The sequence below is a fragment of the Homarus americanus genome, unplaced genomic scaffold, assembly GCF_018991925.1.
Source record: "Homarus americanus isolate GMGI-L3 unplaced genomic scaffold, GMGI_Hamer_2.0 scaffold7585, whole genome shotgun sequence".
NCBI classification, from domain to species: Eukaryota; Metazoa; Arthropoda; class Malacostraca; order Decapoda; family Nephropidae; genus Homarus; species Homarus americanus.
Genome location: NW_024732384.1, coordinates 431,801 through 459,233, shown reverse-complemented (window position 1 = coordinate 459,233; position 27,433 = coordinate 431,801). Strand labels below are relative to the sequence as shown.

The following is a 27,433-nucleotide window of genomic DNA, read 5'->3' as shown; positions in this document are numbered from 1 at the left end:
TTCTGAGTGAACCCATTATAAGTATATCAAAGAGTGTTGTAGAAAGTTTGTCATAGAATTTATCAGTGAAGTGCAGGCGTGCTTTCCACATAACTGTGAAACCTTGCTCCAACTACACCAATTGCAACCAAGCCATGCTACTTCTCTGTCAAAAGGAAAGCATTTCAAAAGAGGCTTCCAAATACAGCTCAACATTTATTGATATGGATGACTTGGAAAATAAGTGGAGTGCCTTAAGTCAAGACGAGCGATCACAGTCAAGCTTACAGGACTCCAACCCCGGAGCCTATCTTATTGGTGACAGGAAGAACGCTTTACTTTCTCTAACATATTCTAATGCAACAGATGAGAGAATATTTTCGCAAATGAACGAAGTCCATACAAAACTCAGAAATCCCCTGTGTTAGATCGGTGGAAGCCATTCTACAAATTCGCTATGGGTTAAAGACTTAAAGGTGGCATCAAAGACATGTGCAAACTTCATACCAACTACTGAAATGATAAAGAATTTCGCCATCAAAGATATGCCAGTGATAGAAACTAGAACCTGTGGACGAAATAGTTGCCCTGGGCCTATAGAGACAAGATTTACATATTCAATGAGTACTGGTCAATGAAAGTATAAATCTTCTTTTTAATATAGACCTAAATTATATGTAGGATTTTTTTTTTTGGAATTTGGTATAGATTTGTGGGGGGGATTTTTGTGAGGGAAATTGGGTATGACATGGGAATTTTATTTCTGAGACTTGGCAACACTGAAGACTTGTTTACAGGTGAGGTGTGAGGTGTGAGGGAGCAGTGGTTGGTCTCGTCCTCACAGATTATCTCAAAATTATACTAAAAAATGAAGCGACTCAGTCCTGCAGATCCTAACTCATACTCCAGGCCAGGTAAGTATTCTTAAAACTCACTTGTTGAATTCTAATACCATCAGACACATGATTTTAAACAGGTTAGTTAGGTAATGAAACAATATTAATTTAAAATATAACACTGAAAACGGTGACAGGTTTCTATGTTAAATATTCTTCCATTGGCTGTTGGTTAATAATGTAAATACTGTAAATAAAGTAACGTTAAAAAATTATATTGTATGAATTATCTTACCTAAGTTGACCTTTCATGATGCACTCCATGTTTGTAACTCCTGTACAGTTATGTATTGTCAGAATAAGGCAGTGCACAACCTTGGAACATCCATTGGTCAATTTATAGTATCACTCCGGTCTTTATTTTGATATTAAAGATAGGTTTTTTCTATGGTTTTTGAGGAGTTTTGAACGAATGTGATATCCATTTCCCGGCAGAATCACTTGTTTTTTTAGATAATCAACCACACCTAACAATCATAACGGAAAAAGTTGGAATTTTTTCTTTTTTCGAATAAATCAAATAAAATACTAAACAACCAAGAAAACCTAACCTAACCCCCCGTTCTTCATGCCCCCACATCTTACCCTAATCTGTAAAACTATTGACACTGCCAAATATGCTGTTCTTCACGCAGTGCACACTAGTTATTACACTTTGGACAAAGAACTATACAGGTAGTATATTCGGTAATACACCGTGTTTTATAAAAAAAAAATTTAATTGCCACATTATTTTTCTGGTGTAACTCTGCAATTGATACAAAATAATCATTCTCACAATGACGGCACAGCTCTTCCAACTGTTCAGCCATATCTGACACTCAAAATTTAAATCTCCCCTCCTGACCCACCCACTCATTGTTCATTGGCTAAAACAAAAAATTGACCAATAAAAATACTCCTATCTGTATAGCCAATGAGAAACTCCCACTTCACCCCCCCTCCCTCCCCATCCCCGCCGCACATGCACTGTAGACGCTGAAGAAGCGAACTCGGAGGTCTGAAGCGGGTGTCAGACCACCTCCGCCAGATGTAAACAAGGCATGGCGACATTTGTGAATGAGCAAAAGTAATAATCTTGAAAAATTAATATCTTAATATCTCGGTTATCCATAATTTCCGGTGGAAATATCATAGAAGAAAAATGTCGTCGAATTGTCTAAACATTATGAAATACATATTATTAACAGCGAAAGAAAGACCGGTGTAAAACTATAAATTCACCCGTCTATTGCTTACTACTGTACTGTACTTTGTGTGTACAGTATGTGTTGGTCGTATATTCGTAGATACTGTACAGTACAGTACTGTAGAATAAATTTCTAGGTAATTATTCAGCTTAACACACTCTCGAATTTTTTCATGAGATGTTTGATATCTGGTGTATTTTGATGTGTTTTGTTCAGATCTGACCTTCGTTTCAATGGGAAATGTGTCATTTAAAAAAATGCTGGTCATCCTTGATCAAAAACAGCTATTTTCCATCAAAAACGAAGGAGAGATCTGAACAAAAAACATCCAAAAACATCAGAAACCAAACATATAGACCCCTAACTTTCACTGAATTAACCTACCTTTACCTAACCTAATCCCTGCAGGGAACCCTAACCCCAGCTTGCGGTGGGACAAGAAATGGTGGGTGGAGATTTACTGATCTAAAATTTTTCTTAGGAATTCCTCACTTGTGAGATTTTTCTGAAAGTAACATGTTTCCAAGAGGCTTCAAGGGTTGAGGAATGTATATATGAGGTAGAAATTGCCTAAAAGTAAGTGCTTCTATGCAATTTGAAGATGTGCTAAACCGAATAATAACCAAATTCTTGTTACTTTAACTTTATCATTTATTATTATCAGACCAAGTTGTGGTGTCATCACTTCACCTGAACTGGGATGTGGACTTCTCACGCAAAATTGTGTCTGGTACGGCTACACTTACTGTAGAACGTAAACAAGATGATGCTGTCCACTTGGTGTGTTCTTCTATACTGTACCTTTGTAAAGCTTCACATGTGTCAAGGCTTCAACACACTTACTCTTTCTCTCTCATTGTACTTTAAGATGGTCATATTCTGATATGTTGTGAAAATATAATATATATAATTAAAATTTGGTACAATATTTATATTTTGGAGATTTTTTCTTTGCGTTGATCTAATTTTTTATTTTATTTTTTCTAGATTCTTGATACACGAGACCTGACCATAAAAAGTGTAAAAGATGAGGAAACAGGACAAGTACTTCAGTATGCAATGGGAGAAGCCCATCCCAATTTTGGATCAGATCTCAAGATAGTTTTGCCTTCAGATGCAAAGAAAAAGTAAGTGCAGACTTAGTGGTGAACCTACCAGTGTGTTTTGTAAAGTGATTTTTTTTTTATTTGGCAGTGAATTGAGGTTCATGAGAGTAAAGCTTTATACAGTATTTACAATCCATTTCAGAGTTATTATTTCTTTATTTTATTTGTTTGTGGGAAGAAGCTCATGGTTCTTGTTAATACTGTAAAGGTTTCTTGATAAATTATATTCATGTTCTGTACTGTAATGTTACCTGTAGTACACAGTACAGTACTACACTGATATTCTGAATGTCATTTTACCTACATATTTTGACACTGACGTGTTTTGAGATTTAGTCAATAGTGATCATCCTGTCATATAACTTTGTTAGAAAGTTAATACTGTACAGTACCTATTTATATACTGTAATATACAGTTCATAGCACATTTATTGTAGCTGGCTTATTCAGACTCTTCCTCAGTATGCTTTACTATCACACACACACACACACACACTTGTCCTATAAAACTAGTAAACTCACACCTGTACTGAAGAGTCTACTGTTGAATTAGACTTGATGTGGATGAAACAATCAGTTGCCCTATAAGTAGATATAAACCTATTCTTTTTATTAAAGTACTCTTCCTTCATTTAACAAGTGATGTCTGCTAGTAAACATTTTTTTTTCCATACTGCATAGACTCGGGATTTCTCCCATGTTTAAGTTAAAGAACATTTGTTTGTAATGTATGTCCAGCTGAATACCTTAAGTCACCAATGGTTGATGGGAGAGTTGGGTATGCTCTCGGATAAGGTGTTGTAGTGATAAGCTTATCAACATCTATTATTAAAGTGCCTGGTGGCTGTTCAACAACTTGCTCTGTAATTATCTTAAGATAAATGACACACCAGTCAAACCATCCACTTCATGCTACATGTACAGTATTAGGTTAGAATTAAAGAAAAGTCATAATTTTTTCTTAATTATCAACCATTTTCTATCTATCATCTGTATTCCTCTCCCAACCAAGTGTGGAGAACATCAAGGGATAAAGAAGCCTCATAGAAAGTACTGCAGTAGGGAAGAGTGACTGGAAGAGGCTCGGACACCAAGTAGGGATACACTACACACACCTTTGTTCATATCATTTTAATCATGCACTATAAGAAGTGATTCCTTACCTTGCACAGTGATTTGCAGTGTTTCATATCATTACTGTGCCTGCTACATTAGGTCATCAGGTTTATTCTGGCAAATACCATCACACACAAAATAATTCCAGTAGACATGATCCACAATATTACGCTGGTGTATAAACAAAGAGGAAGTGAAGTGGTTAGGTGAGGGAAGGGAAGCATTACAGAGGCAGAATGTGAACTTAACTAATAATAAATAATAAATGTGGAAGGTAAAAGAGAATGAAGAGGTGGAATAATTGCACTGCTTCAGTAGGAGTGAAAATGAGATCCGTGTTTATAATATTAACTTATGGTATGTCTTGAAGTGTTGGCTGTTACATGACAAATACAACACTGGGGTAAACAGTCCAGGTTTATCAAGTAATGTAATGCAAGAGTTTTAATTGTACAGTATCTTGCTTACTAATTTCCCCTTGACAGCAAATTAATGTCAAGGTCATTTTACATTTTTCTAACCTGTTGGTTATATTATGTCCTTCCTTCACTCCACTCACACATCTTATTTTCCTTGTTAGTGTGTTAAGGATAACCATTGCTTATGCTATTAATTTTATTTTATTTTTGTCATATACATTCTCACCCATAGCTACTATAGATGTTTTGGTGTTAAAGCCACATTTATTTTATCCATATGTATTTCACCGTTTAAGTGTTTCTACCTACAAAATCATCCAAAGAATTGTCAGTTATTTCCTTATATGTCAGTATTGTAGCTTGAATTATTAATGGTGTCAGTTTGTGTTCTTGTTCCTTCTGTGGATGGTGTTTGCTAATGCAGGTTTGTGTTGCAGGTTCAAGATACAGATAGAGTATGAAACTTCTCCAAGCTGTTCCGCCCTGCAGTGGCTGGCGCCAGAGCAGACAGCCGGAAAGCAACATCCTTATGTCTTCTCTCAGTGTCAAGCCATTCATTGCCGCTCCTTGGTCCCATGTCAGGTAATGCTCACTGAACTGTTAAGCTTCATTACTGACTTATTAATTTATAATATGAAGTAACGGGTAAACCAAGTGAATAAACTATGGCCTCCAAAAATTTAGGTTGGAGAATGTATCATGTACGTGGAATTTTATGTTTCAGTTAATAAAAATTTACTTTAAATATATTTTCACCTGCAGGACTCACCAGCAGTGAAGATACCATACACAGCAGAGGTAAGCGCCCCCTCTGGTCTTGTGGTGCTCATGAGTGCCCTTAGAGACGGTCAACAGGAGAAGGAGAACCGTGCAGTCTACAGGTCGGTAGAGGATTCATTAGTTGTACATTACCTGTATTATGTTTTTGCTTATTTTTGTTTAATTCATATTAAATTGAGAGGAGGAAAATTGAGAGAATTTTTGAAAATTGGTTAAATAGATTGAATAACTAAACTGTACCTGGACACTAAGGTGAATACTCTGGACAACTTAGTTTTGGTACATCTCCACAGTTTTCTCCCTCAGTATTACTTTCATATAGACAGTACAGTATTGACTTTAGTAAACAATGATCTGTAGAGGAACTCATTCTGAACAATCTTCTTCCTCTCCATGTTTGTGTGTTATTATGTAGTTGGTTCAACATGTGAGCTTTCCATAAATCATTGGATCACTCTAGTTCATTGTACTGTACCGTACTAGTGAAAGGTATCGCTTGTGCAGCCTTTGTGATTATTTTTAATAGTAAACTAAACACAGCACCATGCAAGCTCGATCTTGTTTTAACTTTTAAGTCATAGTAAATAAGAGGTTAGTGATCTTATTGGTCCCAGTCCAAATAGGTCTCAACCCAATATAACTACATTGTTTGGAGTGTGGTCAAGTTGTAAGCAGAGATGGGGTCAATTAATTTTTGTCAATTCAATTCCAATTCAGAATAAAATTTGAATTAATCAATTCCAATTCAATTCATTCGTAAAAATGAAATCTTCAATTCCAATTTAATTCAATTCACAAGCTTTTCAATTCCAATTCAATTCATTATGGTCGATATTTCATTCAATTAATTCCAGTGCTTTTCAATTCAAAATCAATTCTAATCTACCATTAATCTAATGGAAAGAAAAAAAATTCAAGGTTTCAAATTAACTTCTTTATTTTTTATCAAAAATGCTCTACCACACAAACCAATCACATTCTTTACCAACCAAAAGTTCAAATGTTTTAATTCTTTGTATTAGTAAACAAAATATGAATGAGTCCAAGTTACTGAGGATTGCATCTGATCATCATAAGTTGCTCAAATCTTTTATCGCTTAAATTGCACCTCTGGCCCGAAGAGCTTGCCAGCCATGGAGAAAAGTCGTTCCACAGGAACTGATGTAGCAGAAATGGCCAGGTACTTTGCTGCAAGCCTGGTGAGGACAGGAAACTCAGGTTGCTTGGCCTTCCAGTAGCCAAGGGGATCACCATCTTCCTGTAGACATGGCTGGTTGAGGTAGAGTGAGACCTCAGTTTCTGATGGAGTTGGTCTTGGTGTAGAAGACCGGTTGGCCAGGGCAAAGAACTTGTTCCTCTTCATCGGTGGTGGTTCAGCAGGGGAAGTGTCTGTTGTTGTAGGATCAACACTGCCTGCCATATTGTATTTCACAGACAGAAGGTCACGAATGTCTTGCACTTCATTGTCATAGTCATGACGGTATAATATATTTTATCAATTCATTACATCAATTCATATCAATTCATATCAATTCTTATCAATTCCAATTCAATTCAATTAATTTTAATTTTGTATTTTTTCAATTCTAATTCAGTTCCAATTCACAGACTTAATTAATCAATTCCAATTCAATTCATAATTGACCCCATGTCTGGTTGTAAATTCATGGGTCCAATCCTAATGGACTCCCAGTTGTAATGCCTTGGCTATGTTAGGGCCTGTTAGGACTGAGGACCAATTGAACTGTAGCCTGATTCAGATGATGGTGCTAAAATGGCCCCTTTATCATCTGTGGTCATAGGAAATGCAGGGTTAGTTACACCACTTCACTGTATATTTTGAAGGTTTCGGCAGCCAGTACCTATGCCTTCGTACTTAATAGCAATAGCAGTGGGAGCTCTGGAGAGCAGGAAGATTGGACCGCGCTCACTGGTGTGGTCAGAGAAGGAGTATGTTGAGAAAGCTGAATTTGAGTTCTCTGAGGTGAGCATTAATACTTTAGTTATCCAAAAGGAATTTCTTCCATTGTTTATCCATATATTAGTAGTTACAAATGAATATTTTTATAACATGAAGTTTTTATCATAAGAAGTTTGGGTAAAATATAGTAATTAATTAAATGATATCATTTAAGTTTCCCATTGACATAAGAATATAATTGTGTATGATACAGTACAGTACATAGATATTCTTGAACCTTCTTGTAAATGTTGATTTCAGACAGAGACAATGCTGAAAACTGCAGAGTCACTGTGTGGAGACTATGTGTGGGGGCAGTATGATCTACTGATCCTGCCTCCAAGCTTCCCTTATGGTGGTATGGAGAACCCGTGTCTAACATTTGTCACTCCTACACTGCTGGTAAGATACAGTACATGCTAACATATACCACTTTAATGTAGCCTTTACTTTTTTTTTGTGGGGGGGGGGGCATAAAATTTATCTAATTAAGTAGCATTGCATTTCCTGCTTACCAAATCCTCGTAGGATCTCAGGTGGTGGTGATTGGTAGTTACAGCATCCATGGAAGCTTCAACTTGTAAAACTATATTTTCAGTGTCACTGTTAGCTTACATGACAGCTGGCTGTAGATTTTAAATCATTATGTGTAGCTACATTAAATAAAAAAAAATTGAACCATCAAGAATAGACATAAAAAGTTTGGTAAATTAAGATTTGTCTATTGGTTAATTTAACTGTTTTGAGAAAATATATTAACAGTCACGGTAGAATTGCATATTGATAATCTCTTCCTTTTTACTGATAATCTATGTTCTATTTACAGATAATTTTTGTTTTTACTTATACTGTACAGGTAATCTATCTTCGTTAACAACTTTTTACAAGTTTTCTTTTTTAAATGAAAGGCAGGTGACCGCTCTCTGGCTGATGTTGTTGCCCATGAAATTACACACAGCTGGACTGGCAATCTAGTGACAAATTCTAACTGGCAAGACTTTTGGCTCAATGAAGGCTTTACTAAGTTCATTGAGAGGAAAATTGTTGGACGGCTGCACGGAGAAAAAGCGAGGCCATTTTCTGCTCTTGGGGGATGGAAGGATTTAGCTGATGCTGTAAGTCTGAAGAGAATTTCACGGTGCTTCTGTTTTCATTTGGTGTCTTCCGCAGGCAGGAGATCGCTCTCTGGCCGATGTTGTTGCCCATGAGATCAGCCACTCCTGGACAGGTAATTTGATTACCAACTGCCAGTGGGAGCATTTTTGGCTTAACGAGGGCTTTACTATGTTTGTGGAGCGTAAGATTGCTGGACGCATGTGTGGTGAAGCCACAAGAAACTTCGCAGCAATAGGAGGATGGAAGGATCTGGCTGAATGTGTGAGTTGTGTAGTTTTCCTGATATACAGTACTGTATATATTTATAAGGGGGTCCCCAGGTTACGAATGGGTTCCATTCCTGACGACATTCTTAAGTCGTATTTGTACGTAAGTCGGAGCACATGCTATGTGCATACCGAACTTACAGAACAATGTTTAATCCTACTATATCATAGCCTAAGTCCTTATATACATATACAGTCACTTAATTTAAGACAAAAGGAGAAATAGAATGACAAAATATAGTAAATGAAAGTAAAAAATAAGTCATCAGGTAAATAAAATATTGTACTGTTAATTTCAAGTTCAACCCTGTTTGTATCAGCAGGCATTCGTAAGTTGGGGACCCCCTGTATACAGTAAAACCTCAGATATCCAGAATGCATGGAAAATTGCCTGTGCCGGATAATCGTTTTTTTTCCGGATGCATGAGTCACTCTTATAAATACTCATCTCAAACTGAAGAACGTCATAGTAAATATTATAAAAGGAATAAAAGAGCTGTACTCACTCATTATGTAACACTGCATTAGTGTGTGTAATTCTACTGTACAGTAGCAGATACAGTTACTTGTTGAGCTTGAGTAAATACAGGTGCAGTAGTCACTTAGTTCACTACTATTTTTCAGGCTTGTTAAGTTCCTGATTATTACACTTAAAACAAGTTTCTCTTCACTAAAGGCACTGTAATGGCAGCACCCAGTGTGTTTGGCCAACATGGAGGATGCACACAGCGCCTCTAGTGGCCAGAAATGGAACCACGACCAAAGCGACCCCAAATTCAAACGATTTTCTTAATTTTTTTAAATGTAATTAGACATTACTTACTGGAAATTGACCCAACCAAAAAATAAATAACAAATGACGTTTGCTTTAAAGTTCCAGATGGTTAAATGCCGGATATCTGAGGTTATACAGGTACTGTGTTCAGCTAGGGTAAGGTTCCCTTAGTGAAGACATTATTGCATTTAGTTTTGATTTGATAATAATCATATATTTTATAATTCTTCTTTTTCTCATTAATATTTGGTTTACAATAATTTTTGGTTTTATTGTCTTCTATAAATCAAGTTTGTCTACCGTACGTATATCTTAGTACCATAGTGAAGGCAGACTGTAACTGATGGTCATTCACACAAAGCCATCATTGTACGATACAGGTAGTTTAAATTGTTGAGAATATTAAATCAAATGTCCAATCTTCACCAGCTGCTCATGTGAGACAGTACCTAAAAACATGTTCTATCAAGGTTTTACTTTCTTTTATTTTCTTTTTGAGAGAAAATTTTACCCCATACTGTTACCTTACTGAGTATTATACAACCCTCATTGTTATGTTTTGTGAAAAAAGCCTAGAGATGTGCTGTATACTGTTGAGTGCAGGTTTAGATCACAGGCAGACTTGTAGTTGAGACACAAGAAGGTTGCATGAGTCAGAATATCCATGAATGAAGTGTAAGTTCCATGCAGAAGTGTGTAGAGTACTGACATGTGTTCCTCATGTTAAAATAAAGCTACTTTGACGAGTAGTTACTTTTCTTGAAGTAAAAGTAGTATTCGGAAAGTATATTTAAGTACGGTAAAAGTAAAAAAATTAATCGAGTTTAATTTATATTTAAGTAGTAAAAGTAAGAAGTAACCTTAGACATATTATCAATAAAAAGATACCAAGGTATATAATTCATTGATGGAGAAATGAAACCACTACACAGATGGCCAAAAAGTGGCCATTATATTTGTAATTGGAGTCAATATTAGGTGTGCAAGATTGTATACAAAGTGTATAACTTATCTTTGGTGAGCTTTTCTAATATTACTGAACATAAATAATTGTTTTACCTTTTATATTACTGTTTACTGAAGCTTATCTTCAACCTCTTACACATAACATTTTAATGCTACACTTGTCGCTATGATTCAGACTAGCTGAGAATTTAGTAAAGAAAATTTATTTACAATATATAAACACACAGTTGTGTTAATGATTTAGTCACACTTTCACTTCCTAAATAGCATGATTTTCTTTTCCACGCTCAAGATCCGCACAAGGGGTGAGAATGACCCACTCACGTGTCTCATACCAGACCTGACTGGGGTGGATCCAGATGATGCTTTCTCCACTGTGCCTTATGAGAAAGGACACACCCTCCTCTGGTACCTTGAAACATTAGTTGGAGGACCCAGTAAGTCGAGCAGTTTGTGTTGAGTGCCCAAACTAGTATTAATGACTTGCCAATAAGTGTTTAATCTAGTGAACCCAATGTCTAGTGTTGAGAACAAAATTCCATTATCTTAATTAGTTTATTTATCACCTTTTTTTTGCATAAATTCATTCAATGCGAGGGTGTATGTAGTTGCTGTATTTGTGAACAGGAAATAGCATAGCAGAACATACCTATTACAGCAGTGAGGATGAAGGAATGACTGTAAATGAGGAGAGAATTTGTGTGTACTCTCTTAGGTCCCTCTACCCTGCATTTTATTGGGAAGAGCCTTGAGAAAGAGTGAACCACCCACCTAACAGTACACTGAGAAAAGGTAAAACAAAGTCTGTTAATCTCTGCCACCGTAATTTTTGAAGACTAATAATGAGCCATCACTAATGGCCAGTGTTTATATTATAGTAAGAATGAATAGAGAGAGTCAGTGTGTGTGTGAGAGAGAGCGATCTACAGCAGGGCAGTAGAAACCCTCCCCTATACTTAATTATGATGGATAACATGACCAGATATGCAGCCCGTGAAGAACCAATATGACACGAATACACCGACTGGGCAGTGAAGATCCTTTTTTTACATAACAGTATCACTGGCAATACAATAGTAGCATTATGCCTTTGTAACAAAAGTTATCATGTAAGTGTGACTCTACCATACATCAAAAGACTTTTTGTGGTGCTGTATGCAAAGAGTTTACTCATCCCTATTCTACTTTACAGTATTATCAAATACACTTGAGCATAGTTCAAGTTTTTATTATCAAATATTTATGCAAAAAGTAGAGTGTCAAACTACATATACACATAATATTTTTGAGGGGTTAAAATTAATGCTACCCAGTATATGCTCATGGTAGAATTTAGGGGTATGGTAGGCAAGCCTACCATACCCCTAAATTCTTTCTTTATATTGCTACATGAAGAACAGAACCTCATTCACTATGCAGTATATGCTGCTTTAAATCTACAGATAATTTTCCTTTCATTTAGATCTATTTACATTGCTGCTGGCATTGTTGACAAGTTAGGTACAGTATATGAAAAGGTCACTGGTCGACATTTTGCCAGTAATAATACTTTTACTTAGGTAACAGAGTCAGATACTTTTTACAACTCTTCTGGTCATATTATTCTTGTTATAGGGTTATAGACAAGTGGAGTATACTGTATATGTGATATATGTAAGATTAAGAGACAAAATTACTTTTATTTGAGCCTCTTTTGTGAAAGGAACCAATATACAGTACTGTGTGTTTGATAAATTTAAGTTCAGCACTAGAGCACAAAAGCACTTGTCTTGATGGCTTCCTTACAGCTGTCATATGATAAAGTGTCTCAAAAAAGAATTTATCCACACTGTGTGTGAAACATTATGTTAAATTTTTACATAAGTAGTAATGCAATGTGCATTTATTTTGGCATAATTAATATGATGTTCGGTTCCCAAATGTAGTAGGATCAGTCTACCACAGAGCCATGTATATCAACCCTCCCGGGACATCACGAGTTGCATGTAGCATTTGGGAAGTCATCGGACCCATCCTCACAGATATTTTTTTGAGATTCTGTACATTGTATTATTACATAAACTTACTGAAGACATATCTCACAGATAATGATTTACATATTCAGTACTGTAATTCAAATTCAGACTCATACCTACACTAGATATTGTTTAATTATACAGCTGACATTATTCTTGGAATAAAGGTATTTTTTTGCCATTACAGTAATGTATACAGACACTTATTTATTAACACCTATCCATATCTACAGCCTTTCAATCCCCCAAATTTGTTACCAAGATAAGAGAAACATTGCAGTATTTTTTATGCATCCTTGGATTACATGATCTGATTTGTAGGCTCTTTGATTGTAAAGCCTACAGGCCTTTAGTGGTACAAAAATCAAACACAACCCTACTTAGAGAAATTACTATTGTTATTTTCTTGGACCTTTCCATTTAAATACTAAAAGAGCATTTTTATTTTCCAGGTGAGTTTGAACCTTTCTTAAAGGCATACTTGGATAAGTTTAAGTACCAATCCATTACCTCAGAAGTGTTCCGAAGCTTCCTGTTTGAGTACTTTGTAGACAAGAAGAATGTGTTTGATGCTGTTGATTGGCAAGCTTGGTGGCACACTCCTGGCATGCCACCCATTGAGCCTCAGTAAGTTACATCACCATTCTCACTCCAGTAACTTTAGTAAAGGTTAAATAGATTATTGTTTATGGTGAGGTGTGATCCTCCAGTTTCTCCTTATTTAATTAGCAATGGACAGAGGTTAATTAACAGGTATGAGATTGATTTATTAATTTCAAAATTTTCAAACTTTACTGATTGGGTTTCTTAAGTCAGTGGACGTAATTAAGTGATGAAAATTAACCCTTAAGCCCCGGATTAGGGTGCTGCTGGCAGTACCCCCCGCGGGAATAAATCGGGAAAAATCTACTTTTCAAAAAAAATGGTGGGAATATGCGGGCGTTCTGGAACGTCACATCGGGCGCACTGGTCGGGCATTCTGGAACGTCACCTGGGGCGCGCTGGTCGGGCGTTCTGGAACGTCACCTGGGGCGCACTGGTCGGGCGTTCTGGAACGTCACCTGGGGCCTAAGGGTTAGCACAGAGGATGAAAATCAGGGAAAAAAGATTATGGACTTGATTACAGGCAGAAATGAGGAAGTGATGCTTATCAAATATCTAGGAACTATGTATGGTGACTTTAATCATTGAGTAACAGAATGGAAAGAAGTGATTGGTGCATCAAAAAATGTATATAAAGACAGAATTTTGTCAAAGGAATCAAAGTTCACTGTTTATAGAATAATTTTAAAATATTTCATCTTGTCTCTGTATAAAGATCAGGTGATATCTCTTGGTGACTGTAGTTGTGTGACTTATGTTTTAAGTTACCAGTTACTGTATTTCAATAAGGACCTTTAAGTGGATTGTGAAAATGTCCAAAATTACAGGTTTGATGACTCACTAGCTGTGGTTTGTAAAACCCTTTGTAAAAAGTGGGTAGAGTGGGACCTTGCAAAAGACTGTCCCTTCCTGAAGGATGACCTTGACAAAATGTCCTCCAATCAGGTACTGTAATTGTCTGATAATTATTCTGCCAAGTCTTAATATACAGTGTGTATAATATGGGATATTTCAGAAGGGTTTAGCTGACCTTGTATTGTATTTAATGTCTTATGATAAGGATCTTTAGATTTGAATATTATTTATCTTGGACATCATAAAACTATGACGTTTAGAGACGAGAGTGGTTGGCTCTGCTGTTGGAAGAAGACGCACTGCCCATTAAAAAGCTGGAAAAGATGAACGAGCTTTACAACATGTCATCCCGCAACAATGCTGAGATTAAATTCCGCTGGTTGCGCCTGGGTCTTAAAGCTCATTGGAAGGAACAAGCGGATGAGGCACTGAAGTTTGTGACAGAGCAAGGCCGCATGAAGTATGTGCGGCCCATATATAGGTCAGTACAGTAGTGTTATTTTCAGCTGTTAATGTTTTTATTTGTCTTTTCTGTTAGTTCTGTTCGGCACCATTTTCTGTTAGTTCTGTTAGGCACCATTTTCTGTTAGTTCTGTTAGGCACCATTTTCTGTGAACATTTTGTACTCTTTGATCCATTACAGGAACTTATTTCTTAGCTCACTATTCTGTTTCTCACCCTCACACCATCCCTTTAGTGTGACCTGTATTGTCAATTTATTTTCCTCGTAGCCATTGATTTTCCTCCGCTGCCAACTTGTCCTTCCACACTATCATTTAGGCCCGCTTCACACGAGTGTTTTTGTCCTGCGAGGAAAATTTCATGTACAAGAGAAGGCATGTGTTCACACAGGTGTGTTTTTCACGCTTCAGTTTGCCTTCATCTGACAAAAAATAATCACAGGCATTTCCAGCCCCTACCAGAGATGTACCATAAATGATGCACAGGAAAAACATGCTTGTCTGAAGTTCACTGCCCTTTGTTTAACGCGTTCAACAAGGATTCGATCGAACACATTTTTTTATTGCTACAGTACCTGGTATTGCTTAACACTGGGCTAAGAATCGCTCGAATGCAGGTTGAGCCGGGCTGACACAAGAAAATTCAGCTGAACACAGTCAGGCAGAAAACATTTGAACAGGCCTGTGGTCGAGTCCATACAATCCATGGGTAGCGTCTCCATGCCACATGGGTTCAGAGTTTAGCTAGTGCTCGGTCCAGTCACAACCAAAAACTTTGCTTGGATTAACTTCAGTTTTTTCGCTTGCTTTCATCACCATGGCTCTACTTAAACATTCTCTAAGTGCGCCTCTGCCTAGGGACACTCCAACAAAGAAGAGTAGGACCACATTTACCCTAGAAAGTAAATAAGACATTCTTCAATGACTAGAGCAAGTTTAATCTGCTGCATGACTCAGCCAGCGTCTACAAATGACCGCATTGTTAAACGTTCAGGAACTGATTTCATGGACAAGTCAGTGCCTTCACAACATCATGTTTAAGTGAATTTGGTAGATGTACTGTATGTGAATTAGTGAGCTATTTTATACCTGTACGATGCTTTTAAACTTTGGTTTTGGAGTGTAATTATTTTTTTAATTTTGCCACCTACAGCGGTTTGTTTATTGTGCACCCCATACCCATTCTGTTAGCGGTAGCACGAAAGGATTACAGAGTAGAGTTCACAAAGGGTCAGTATAACTAACCCTTGTGGTTAGGATATTATGGCATTGATTGTTTCAGAGTATTCAAATAAATTCTTTGTTTAGTTCTATACATAAAAGGTAACTTATTTGCAACTTTTTGTGGTCCACCTGATGCATCCCCTATCTCCCCATTTTGTAATGGGTTCGCTCTACACGGAATTTTCTGGGAATGCGAGGGGGGTAGTGTACTCCATTACTATATGAAGAATTCTAGATTATTTTATGGTACAGTACCAGACTTTTGTTACCTACCTGTTGCTTCTCAGTTTCCCAGACACCAGACTTTTGGTTTCTCACATGATTGTGTGTTAAATTTTCAGTTCTTAGCATACAGCTCAGTCACAGGTGAAGCTGGACTATCTCAAACTCAGAATGAAGGTTGTTTGAACTCCTGCATGATGGCAGGTAGGTATTGAAAGTATTGGTGGGTTTTGCACAAAAATAGACTGAGATGGTTATGGCATGTGGAGAAAATGGAGATTAATTGGGTCAAGAGATGTATGAGTTGGAATGTGGAGGGGAAGGGAGCCAGGATGACGCAGAGGGACAGGTAAAAAATGACCTCAGACAGGACCCTGACAAGAGGTTATAGAGAATGTGTAATGTGGAGAGCTACCATCAGGTAATTACTGCCAACCCATGCAACTATGATATTTTTCATGTCTTTTAAATTTTGATTAGGTAATTATTATTATTTTTTACTATGATACATTGCAGACAGTTAACTCCACTGACCAACGCTCATGTTAACATAACTGTCCCTTGAAAATTCACAATTCTACTGCTTGTGATTCAGATTATCCCAGAACAAACAATTTAGACCATGATATTGATCACTCAATTTCCAAGTGTCAGCCTCACATGTTTGTACCCGATGTCAGTATGGTAACACAGGAGACTTGCAGCAGGCATTAGCAGCATGTTCACCCCACAAGCTGCTGGGAGGGGACATGATCACCACATCCCACTGACCATTGTTTGTTTGCATTTTAAAAAGAAGTTGCCATCTTGTGTTAGTGGTTGAGGTCTCCCAGCTTTCTTGCATTTTATCAGAAAATATTGTTTGTTTTTTTCAGGTTGGCTTCTAATATAAACAAGAAGTAAAAAGCTAATGCTATGGTATGTTTAAGTCAAAAGCTTCTAAAGAGGATCCATACCTTAGCTTTTGATGATGGTGGTGATGAGCTTGTAGGTACAAATGTTGGATCAGCTGGCCACCCAACACTGGTCATAACAATGTCCAATATGAGTTGTTTATAATAAGAAAATAGTTTATCTGTTAATAGAGGTCAAATTAAATTACTGATTATTTTTCATTTGAATAACATGAACCCAGTGTAAATACCTGTAGTGTACAAATCAGTACAGTACTGGTATATGGATGGGATAATTTGCACATTCCAAATTTGTTTTACACCAATAATTTTTTTACAGAGTTATGGCCTTGTTTAATGGATTAAGCCATAACTGGGGATGTCTTCTTCAGATGACTGATATATTAAAGCTAACCTGCATCTATGTAGTAATAGTGATCATAACTAATATCCTTTTACATACAAACAGAGACCTGTACGATTGGGAGGAGATGCGTCAGCAGGCAATTGCAGTGTACAAGGCTAACAAAGACTCCATGATGCACGTAGCAGCCTATGTTGTCACCAAAGACCTACACCTGAATGAGTAACTACAATCCAGTTCCTCTTAATAATTTCTTCCAAGTGTGTGGTGAATTTGGATTAAAAAGTATAGAAGAGGCAGTATTGATACCGATAATCTGATTTCTTTTACATAAATTCTTAATATTTGTGAAGGGTCTAGAGAAAGTGATTTAAAGTAATTAATGTGTTTATAATTTGAGTGATTTTACATAATCAGTCCTTTTGATAAGTGTAAGATTGATTACGTATAAATTTATCTTGCAAAGTGTTTTCCTAATTCTTCTTAAGTCTTTTAAAAAGTTTGTTAAGTGCCATCGTCAGTTTCAGTCCCTAGTAGCTAGCCACTAAACACCTTGGTTCCATCATTTCACTGCTAACCAACATCATTTCCCATTTATTTTGTATTTAACTCAGTTTTCAGGATTGTGTCATGATCACCCAAAGCCACTAACTATACAAGCGTAAAGCTCAAGGTAAAGATTCTCAAAGGTTAATATGAGGAATTGTCCTGTTGACAGAAGATGTGAGATGCATGCAACTGGTGGATTATTAAGCTGATGCACAAAAGCAACATACAAAAATAGTATCAAATTTACTTTCATTTCGCTGAGTCTTGACCTTCAAATAAAGTACAGACATTCCTGGTTCACCAAACTGTTCCATTCTAGAAAAATCTTTGGTAAATTGGGTTTTTATAAATTGATTAACAGTTTCCCATAGGCTAGGCTCCTGTTATAAAAGCTGACATGTTCTGGTGGAAAAAAATCCCTAAATTGTCTATTCATGACAATGTTTGGTGTATGGTATTCAATAATATAAGCCAATAATAAACATAATAAATAATATACATGCAGTACAGTACAGTAATAATTTTACACCTGTATGTACGAGAAACTGGATAATATTTTAAACAAATTGAACAGTCTGAAAATATTAGCCAATATCTATAATAAATATATTACAGTACAGTAGTAATACATTTATTCTCAACCTATAATTGAAGATATGATCTCTACAAAAAAAGAGATCCCATACTCAACCCCTGATGAGTTATTGCTTCATCCTAAATTTTCATTGTTTTTTTCACATGGTGGTAATGCTTCTGTCAGTCAACAATATCCACACCTCAAAACTTCGTAATTCCACACTTCTCTTACAACTCTACATCTTTCTTGTCAACAATTAGCTTATGAAATTTAAGAATGCAGAATAATTTAAAATCTTTTACACGGGAGTAAGTGAATAAAAATTGGACAATCAGTCAACTGGCTGAGTGACTGTGTGGAGATGTGTCTACCTGTCCCCAGTGAGCTTCAGGAGTAAGTTATATGGTGACTGATGATATATTGAAAGTTTATTTGTAGATTTACTGTAATAATAGTGAGTGTAAGTGAATGTAATTAAACAATAAGCATACTGGTGGTAAAAAAACAAACATTATTTTACCTGATTGTCTTTATTACTTAGGGGAACAATTTACAAAAATAGTAAGAAAAATTCATAACTAAGGTATTTTTGTTGTATAAATCAGAGACTTCCTGGAGAAATATTTACTTAGTACCACTTATAGCCCAAAATATATAAAATCTTTTAATACATTCTCTACTTTAATTTTGCCCCCTGACGTCCTAAAGATAGTGTACAGCTATTTTATCTCCTATCTCGTGAATGTTTCTTGTTTGGGTTGCATTGTAATTTTGATGCTGCTTTGTAATGCATATGTTATATTTGTTTTTTACCTACTGTAAGTCAGTCTGTGGTGAGCATGTTTACATCTTCAATACAAGAAATATTTGTCTTATGAACCTTTAAGAATCTGGGCCTAGAACTGACATAATGAAAAAGTATCCGTACAGTACAGTATTACCAAGTATGTATAGTATATGATGACAGAACTTACAGCATTGCCACATTTGGGTTATAACTTTATTATGTGTAATTTGTTGAAATTCCAAAACCTTTTCTTCGATTCAAGTTTTGGTTTAATATACAGAGTGTTTCTTGTTCAATCACACAAGCTAATGTGCCTACAGTGTGTCAGGTCCACAGTTTTGACCTAAAGCCCAATGCCAGCACCCAGAGTATTCACTTGAAGGTGATGTAAATTGTTCAGTGCTGCCTCAGATAAAGGCTTCTTTTCTTGTGCATGTACAGTATTGTATAGATTTGTCTTGATTTCATGAGAACTTTAGTATCCACCCAGTGAAGAAAAGTAAGATTAATAGACATTTTGAGGCTTGAAAATCCTTTGAAAACCTAACAGATAGATAGAGATGAGGAGATGTGTGAAGTAGTATATTAATAACTCTGTCCCAAGATAATGGACAGTGGCTAGTGCTATAATATTAATGGTTGTCAATGTAACATGAGTTATTCACATGTTAGGTATTGAGGATCTTCTATAAGAGATGTACAGGTACTGTATAAATTGAGGGTTGGGTTAGTCCAGGGCATGGGTATGACTGATGGCCATTTCAGTGTATAACACAAACATAACACCCCATCAACCCTGTAAAGCCACAGGTTTAAATCAACAGTAAATACAGTGATATCCCCATTAACCACAATAATTGGTGCAGAGAGGTTCCGGGTATGAAGACGAATTTTCTTCTCGTCAGAAAAAATCACACATCCCAGAATTTGTCTGGATACTGGGAAAGTTTTCTGAGAACTAAACTTTGCATCTTGCATGGACAGTCACAAAACTGTTTATGCAATATATGTGAATATATGTACATGTACAATATAATGTAAATAAACAAAATATACTACTGTATACACTGTGCTGTACTATACTGTACTCACCAGCAGATGCTGTCATCTTGAGCTTGTGATGCAGGCAGGCCAAATGGTAATATGATGATACAGGATGGTCTGCCTTTATCCTGTACCATCTCTTGTAGCAGGTGTTGCTAACTGTCACTCTCTCCCTCCATGAAGGAGGGATTGCACACACTGTATACTGTACATACACCCTCTACACACTAACCTACAGTAGACATACACTGTCCACTTTGCTGATTTCCGTAATGATCCATACATCACCTGATGTCTTCGTCTTCAGTTATACCATCAACTGTATATACGGCAGGACATGTCGTTAGCAACAGATATGTGAGAACACCCTCAGGCAAGGACAGCAGGACTACCACCATAATACAGGACCAACACGCATATTCCACTATCCCTCATCCATGATGCCATATTGTTTCGCACATAATCCTTGCGATACTTTTTTACTGTGTGTACAGTACAGTATACAAAACTATTCACTTTTTACACTGCTTTAAAAGTATTTTGGGCTGATAATATGCTGGTACAGCAATGAACAATACTGCATAACACATCGTATTCAAAAACAACAGAAAGTGAGCGAACAAGTTCACAGGAGTTTGAGGAGATAGGCTGCAAGATACATCAGCCAATCATAGGCATCCCAAGCAGTCACATGACAGTAGTGGCCAATCATAGCTCACTAGCACTATGAGCTTACCCATTCACGCATCCATGCGTAACATTATACAATCTCTCAAAAACTGGTTCCCTTGTCCGGAACAGAGATTTTCTCGGACTTTTCTGGAAATGCGCACGATACAATCCTCAGAAATTCGTTCCCATGCCTGGACTGGAAAGATTTTTCCGGCATCAAAGATTTCAGCTATTGGAGAGATTACAGCTACTATATTGAACAAGTAGACTGTTCTAGGTGTTGAAAGTAGCTTAAGCAAAATACTGACAGATATTGTCAAGAGTCAGCCCTGTTTGGTGTGGGTGTAACTGGCAGTACAGTCCAGTATTTCTTTGATATGTCATTTTGTGAAGCTTGTTACTCTTAACGTGCCAGTGTCACACTAATAGAAATATAGTATTTTATTTTATTTTTAATTGATTTATAGAATTTAAAAGATTGATTTAATTGTGTTAGTTATATAAAAGTTATCTACAGTAGAGTACGTACAGGTATTTTACTGCATTAAATTTAATTGCATATCATATGCATTATTTTTCCAATGTTGCAGGTGCTTCTGACTTGGTTTAAAGAATAACTTGATTTTGTTGTGTGGTTTGTTAAATACCATTTATATTACCATTGTTTCTATATCTAATTATTTTCCTCAAGCTGTAGATGAGACTTAATCTTACGAAGCCTCCTGTATTGTACTGTATGTGAGCTGTTGTCTCATTTGTAGAATGTCAAACTTAATTATTATTAAAGTAAATATTGATGAATTAATTTATACAAGCAATATGCAGTGAAACTATTGGGGGCAATAGCCAGGTTTCCAGTGTTGGAAAATAACACAAATGGAGCCATTATATATTTTGTTTAATACAGTAATATAAACCTCATTCTAACCTATTAGTCCTGGGGTGGTACAGGTGCTGGATAATTAATATTAGGTGCCAATAAAAAGGGTGGAGAAACTGAACTATGGGGATATGTTAATGGACTGTGCCGATGAGTCTTTTTAGCTGGATAATGTAATTAGTGCTGAAGCCTGTTGAGTTGCAAGAGGCAGAAGTGGCTGGAGGAAGGATACAGAGTCGCTACCTTTGTTGACGGCAAGAGGACCTTCCCTCTGTGTGACAAGAAGTATGAATGTGCCTGGCATGAGAAGTGTGATGTTGTATGGCAGTGAAACATGGACAGTTAAAAATTATGACATAAACAGGCTTGAATTAATTGAAATGAGAATAGTGAGGTGGATGTGTAATGTAGTACTGAAAGACAGGAGACCTTGTTCAGACTTAATAGGTGGTTGGGTATTGAGAGTATTGGTGAAGTACCGCATAGAGGCAAGCCAATAGGGTTTGGGCATGTGGAGAGAATGGCCAAGACCAATTGGATCAAGAGTTGCATGAACCTATACATGGAGGGGAGGAGAGCCAGGGATAGGCCAAGAATGAAATGGGGAATAGGTTGTAAGAAATGACATTAGTGTTAGGAACCAGGCAATAGAGACGGCAAAAGACAATGCAGTGTGGAGACCTGCATGGAAATTGGCCATGAAACTATAATAATGGTGGGTGGTTGAGTGTTTGAAAAATAATGTGATATAGTGTTCCTGTTCACGGTAGCTTTTTTTATTTTCTTACACCACCTTGCTAGGTGATGATTCAGGGTTGTGATTTTGTCTTTCCTGTTTTTGTTTTGGCAGATTTTCTTGTGATTGATAGAACTTTTATATTATGTTATTACCAGTTTTTATCACCAATAGTTGTGTTAATAGTAATATAATTTTGGTGGTATCTGATGATGTTTCAATCCTTTTTCTTCAAAACCTTGTAAAAGAGAACAAGTAAATGCTTATCATATACAGTACAGTATTTATTAATTCAGCATAATTGTGAATATCATAATATGTTTCAGTAACATTCATAATTACCAGCAATTTTCAGACACATTATGATAGTGAATATCTATTTACTCAGTTGATGAAATTAACCTAAGTGCCCAATGTTAACAGTTTTTATGTACAAACACACAAATGTAATTTTTGTATAATGTGCAAAGTAGGGTTATGTATTTTTACATATCCTCTTTATATAATAAAAGTCACCAACACATTTTATAAAGATAAAGCAATTGTTAATTTTCTTACCCTCAGACTACTGCATGTACTGTACTGTATGTCTTTAGTGTGCAGTGGAAAAAATTTGCCACAAGTCTTCTACGCCTTATTTACTAACATTTTTATCTTTCATTACCAATCTTTATTTTTTGTAATTGATGATTTGGAATGTTCATAGATACTAAGAATTACCTTTAGTAAAGCATAATTACAGTAATTGTTATATACAGTATGTATCACCCTTTATTACTCTTGTATAATTTGCATGCCAGAAAATACCTGGAATTCACATGTCCTATCTCTTGACCAGCTACGAAAATAATAAACCCATAGCTGAGTTTCCCTTCTCACCTCCATCCTATGTGCGAGTCAACATCACGAAACCCCACAAGCCGATCAGTAGTGAAGAGGATAAAAAAAATAGTGAAGCACTAGAGAGCATTATACGAAATACAGATACCATGAAGAACATCTGCAAAGTAACAACCTAGTACAGTAAAGGAGTGCCAACATTGTTTTATGCCACGACGCTCCTCCTTGATGCAATTACTTCATTGATTGATTGATTGATTGAGTACAATATTTGGCGTCTCAGCCTGTGGACATTTCCAAAAAATGAAACTCATTATTACAACTATGATTTACAAAATAAAAAATCCTATTAAGTTAAAATAACATAAATAGAATACAGTCAACCCTCACTTTATGCGGTCCCACATTCCACGTTTACGCGGTACCCTGCCGGAACCCGGGATGCTCACATTCTGCGGTGCGTGTACCCCTTTACGCGGAGAGCGGCTGGCGAGCCGCGCCATTTTTGGATCCAAGCCTCCCGCCATGTTGTGTAAGCGGCGCGAGCAGGGTGCGCACAAGGTCGCCCAGTCATCAAAACATTACCAAGTTCTTCACCCGCCACCCACCACAGCCGGCCCAAGTCAGTGATAGTGATAATTACAGTGAGGATATGGACTTTGAGGGGTTTGACAAAGAGGCCCTGCAAGCCTCTGTGGTGGACAGTGATACAAGTGATACAGGTGAGGGCCAATAATCTGCCCTCTGCCTCGGAACCAACCCCCCATCCCCGTGTGCCCAGCCATCTTTTCTACTAATGTAAGTGTTAAAAAACCTAATATTATTGATATTTCTCTTAATTATTAATTGTGTGTGCATACTATCATAAAATTAAGAAGTTATTTTTACTAAAACATAGATGTGTGTCGTCAAAAAGTGGAGTTTGGGGGTCGGCCCGGTCTCTATGTTTTGTTGTTCACTTTACGCGTTTCTCACTTTCCGCGGTACCCTGTGGGTTGTATTAACCGCGTAAAGTGAGGGTTGACTGTAATACAAAATCCCATATTTATTTAAAAATCACAAACAGAACTTTGTCTGAACAACACGTATAGATATGGTCTCCCGATACCAAGTAAACGATCTTTATGCTTGAATTGAATTGAAAGTTTATTTAGCCAGAAAAACACAGATACAGAGTGGATAATAATAACACTATTAACATGGCTGAGCCAGTTCAGATCCTGAGCTCTCTTTTAGGCACCTGATAATTACAGTACTTCAATTTCTTCAATGTACAGAATATTCCTCCGGCGGGGCAATCCACGTATTTGCAAATCCGTGTATTATAAACCCGCGTATGTTAAGGGCTGACTGTATATCCTATACATTTATCTCAAGGAAGTATTATGTAACATTTTGTATCATCTGGAATAGTACAATAGCATGGTGGTAATAAGAACATCTCATAATGTTACCGTGGTTATTACTTCAATATATATTAATTTTATTTTATTTATTTTTTTATATACGCATAAATTACAGTGGAACTGAAAAACATAAATAGAATGGGGGAGCAGTACAACATGGGTTGTACAGTAATAAGGTTGAACAAGAGGACAAAGCTGTCAGGATTATGTCTAGTTGGCAATTATGTTTATTGCAATGGTAATTACTTATCTATTTACATGATAATTTCCGACAAAATGGTTTTGATGGTACATTAAAAACGTACTGTAAATATAGTAGGTGTTAAAAGAAATATTAATACTTGGACAATAGATGTTTTTTAAGAGACTATTTAAAGGGAGCGAGCGTATTGTCTTTGCTGGGATGGGTGGGGGTAAGTTGTTCCACACCTTCACACCGTGATACCTTATGGAGGTCTGGGACTGAGAGGAGCAAGTGATTGATAGGTTTGTAAACAAAGAGGGCACAGCAATAGGTGTTAATATCTTCGAATTTTAAAATTTTCATTATAGCAAATTTCTCGTTTGTGTGATCTGTTTTTTTAAGTAGGTCATTGTCCGTATAACTCTCTTCTGTGCAGTAACCAGAGATTGTGTTTTTGAAGAACCAGAGACCCCCCATAGTGTGTGACAGTGTATCAGGTGTTGGTAGACAAAATCATGATAGATTTCTTTCATTGCTGTGAGAGTGAGTGGCTGTCGAGTGTGATACATGATACCGCACTGTTTATTGACTTTACTGTGAATGGCTTGTATGTGGTTTCTCCAGTTAAGTTTCTCATCAACAATAACTCCGAGGAATTTAGTAGTTTGTTCGCGTTTGAGGACTGTATTACCAAGGTACAGGGGGTCTAAGTCTGGGGGTAAGTTTTTCCTTCTGTGAAAGATCATGTAGTGGGTTTTCTCGAGGTTTAACTTTTACTTTTATCCTCTTCGCCACTGATCGGCTTGTTAGCCGCTTGGGCGATCGGTCACGTCTCTTTTCATTTATATTCTTCACCAAAAGATCGGCTCGCTAGCCGCCCAGGCGATCGGTCACGTCTCTGTCACGCACTGTTGGCAAATACTGGGCATGCACCGGCTCCTGAATGTACCTGAACCCGCTCCAGTGTTGGTCAAGTCTTGTCTTGAAAGAGCTCACACTCGGTGCCGTCACAACACTCTCTGGTAGATTGTTCCAAGAGTTTACAACCCTCACTCCGAAAAAGTTTGCCCTCACGGTTTTCTGGACTTGCGGCTTCCTCAATCTTGAGCTGTGACCCCTTGTGGGGCGAGCGTCCGCCAGCTCCAAGTAAGGACACTCAACTGAGTGCTGGTTGGTGAGGATGCTCAGAGGAGGACGAGCTTGTGGGTCGCCGGCGGGAGCGAGGGCCGCCAGGCAGCGGCGGAGGAGGTGGTGGTGTTGCTTGCTGGTTGGTGTAGGTAGAAAAGAGGTAGGTTGGTTTCGTTGGTATACAGAGAGAAGAGAGCAGTAGCTCTGAGAGTGGAAGAAGGGTATAGTACAAGGTAAAGTTCAGAAGTGGGAAATAGAGGAGAAGGTTAACAGCAGGTGGGCTATCCACCTTGCGGAGACGGGTTTTTTTGTCTTCCGTCAACAGTGCTGCCTTAGTGGTTCATGGGGTTAGGGAAGGCCGGTCTCAGCCAAGCTAAGCTAAATTGTTCTAAGTTGTCCTTGGGGCATATTATGTTAGGGGGGGGTCCCTCCAGGTCCTTGTGGCACTGGAGGGATGATCCCCATTTTTTTTTTACTATTTAGGTCTTTGTTTATTTGTGGGGGCCCTCCAGGTCCTTGTGTGACTGGAGAGTTGTGCCCATCTTTTGGTTATTTTTTATTGTTATTTTATTGTTATTGTGTATATAGAGGCTCTGGTTCTTCGTTATCATTTTTCCTGCTTCTAGGCCACCATCCGTGTGATGTGTTGTTGTTTTCCTCAATTAGTTGGTTTAGTATGGGATCCTGTTCTTGCTGGATTTTTTCCCATATTGCATTAGCTTGGGGGTGTATTCTGGTGTTGAGTGGGTCTATACCGTGTTCTGTGTGAATGTCTTGTGCTGTTGGTGTGTATGGTGGTTGGTGTGGTGTTTTGCCGCTCTTCTGAGGGCTATATTTTGCACTGCTTGAAATTTAAGTTGATTTGTTCTTGCGATTGTGTTCAGAGGTATCGGAGGGTATTCTAAGTGGTCTGATCAGTGCTTTGTATAGGAAGAGGCAGGTCACCACGAGGTCAGGTCTTATATAGCGGAGGTAGGCGTGGCTTAGTAGTTGACCTTCGTTATGTAAGGCGGCGCTGGTTGACCTAGACCACGAGGCATACACTGGGGAATTCGCGGGGTCTGCTACTCGGCGATAAACAGCGTTAGTAGGGGAGGGGGAGGTAGCCGCTACAATATCACTCTTCTCACGTGTGTCCGGGCCGAGGGTCGAACCCTTGACACACTGGTGAGAGTTATGTGCGTTACAGCTGTCTCATCACCTTGAAAAAGCTCTAGGGTGGCTAATATTCTCCCCAATTGTTGTCTATATGTCTTATATAAGAATAGAAATAATTAACAATAGGCTAAATGGTGGGTCATGGCTTACCCCCCAACCCTCCATATGTTATACACCATAACTATTGTATAAACTGTAGGCGTGAAATGTGAAAATTTTGCTACGAAATTCTTATTCTACAGGCCCATTCATTAATTTCGATTGTA

General features: G+C 37.4%; 1 protein-coding gene across 2 annotated transcripts; it reads left to right on the top strand.

Moving 5' to 3' along the window:
- Positions 1-747: 747 nt before the first annotated feature.
- LOC121868475 (leukotriene A-4 hydrolase-like) lies at positions 748-22,993 on the top strand. 2 transcript variants are annotated; one of them, XM_042369139.1, is made up of 13 exons: positions 748-893; positions 2,730-2,845; positions 3,053-3,192; positions 5,144-5,288; positions 5,469-5,587; positions 7,332-7,470; positions 7,708-7,848; positions 8,617-8,823; positions 10,862-11,006; positions 13,037-13,211; positions 14,015-14,132; positions 14,303-14,523; positions 17,312-22,993. In XM_042369139.1, exons 1-13 carry the CDS (start codon positions 848-850, stop codon positions 17,430-17,432), a joined length of 1,833 nt encoding a protein of 610 aa, XP_042225073.1. In that variant the 5' UTR covers positions 748-847; the 3' UTR covers positions 17,433-22,993. The 2 variants fall into 2 exon arrangements, with proteins under 2 accessions (XP_042225073.1, XP_042225074.1); XM_042369140.1 differs by lacking the exon at positions 8,617-8,823 and adding an exon at positions 8,355-8,561.
- The last annotated feature ends 4,440 nt before the right edge of the window (positions 22,994-27,433 follow it).

What these genes read in the sequence shown, in the direction of transcription:
- LOC121868475 (XM_042369139.1), top strand. Translation starts at nt 848, where the DNA reads ATGAAGCGACTCAGTCCTGCAGATCCTAACTCATACTCCAGGCCAG. An exon ending in AAGATGATGCTGTCCACTTG is followed by an intron (nt 2,846 to 3,052) that starts GTGTGTTCTTCT and finishes TATTTTTTCTAG; the next exon opens with ATTCTTGATACACGAGACCT. An exon ending in TATGTGCGGCCCATATATAG is followed by an intron (nt 14,524 to 17,311) that starts GTCAGTACAGTA and finishes ACATACAAACAG; the next exon opens with AGACCTGTACGATTGGGAGG.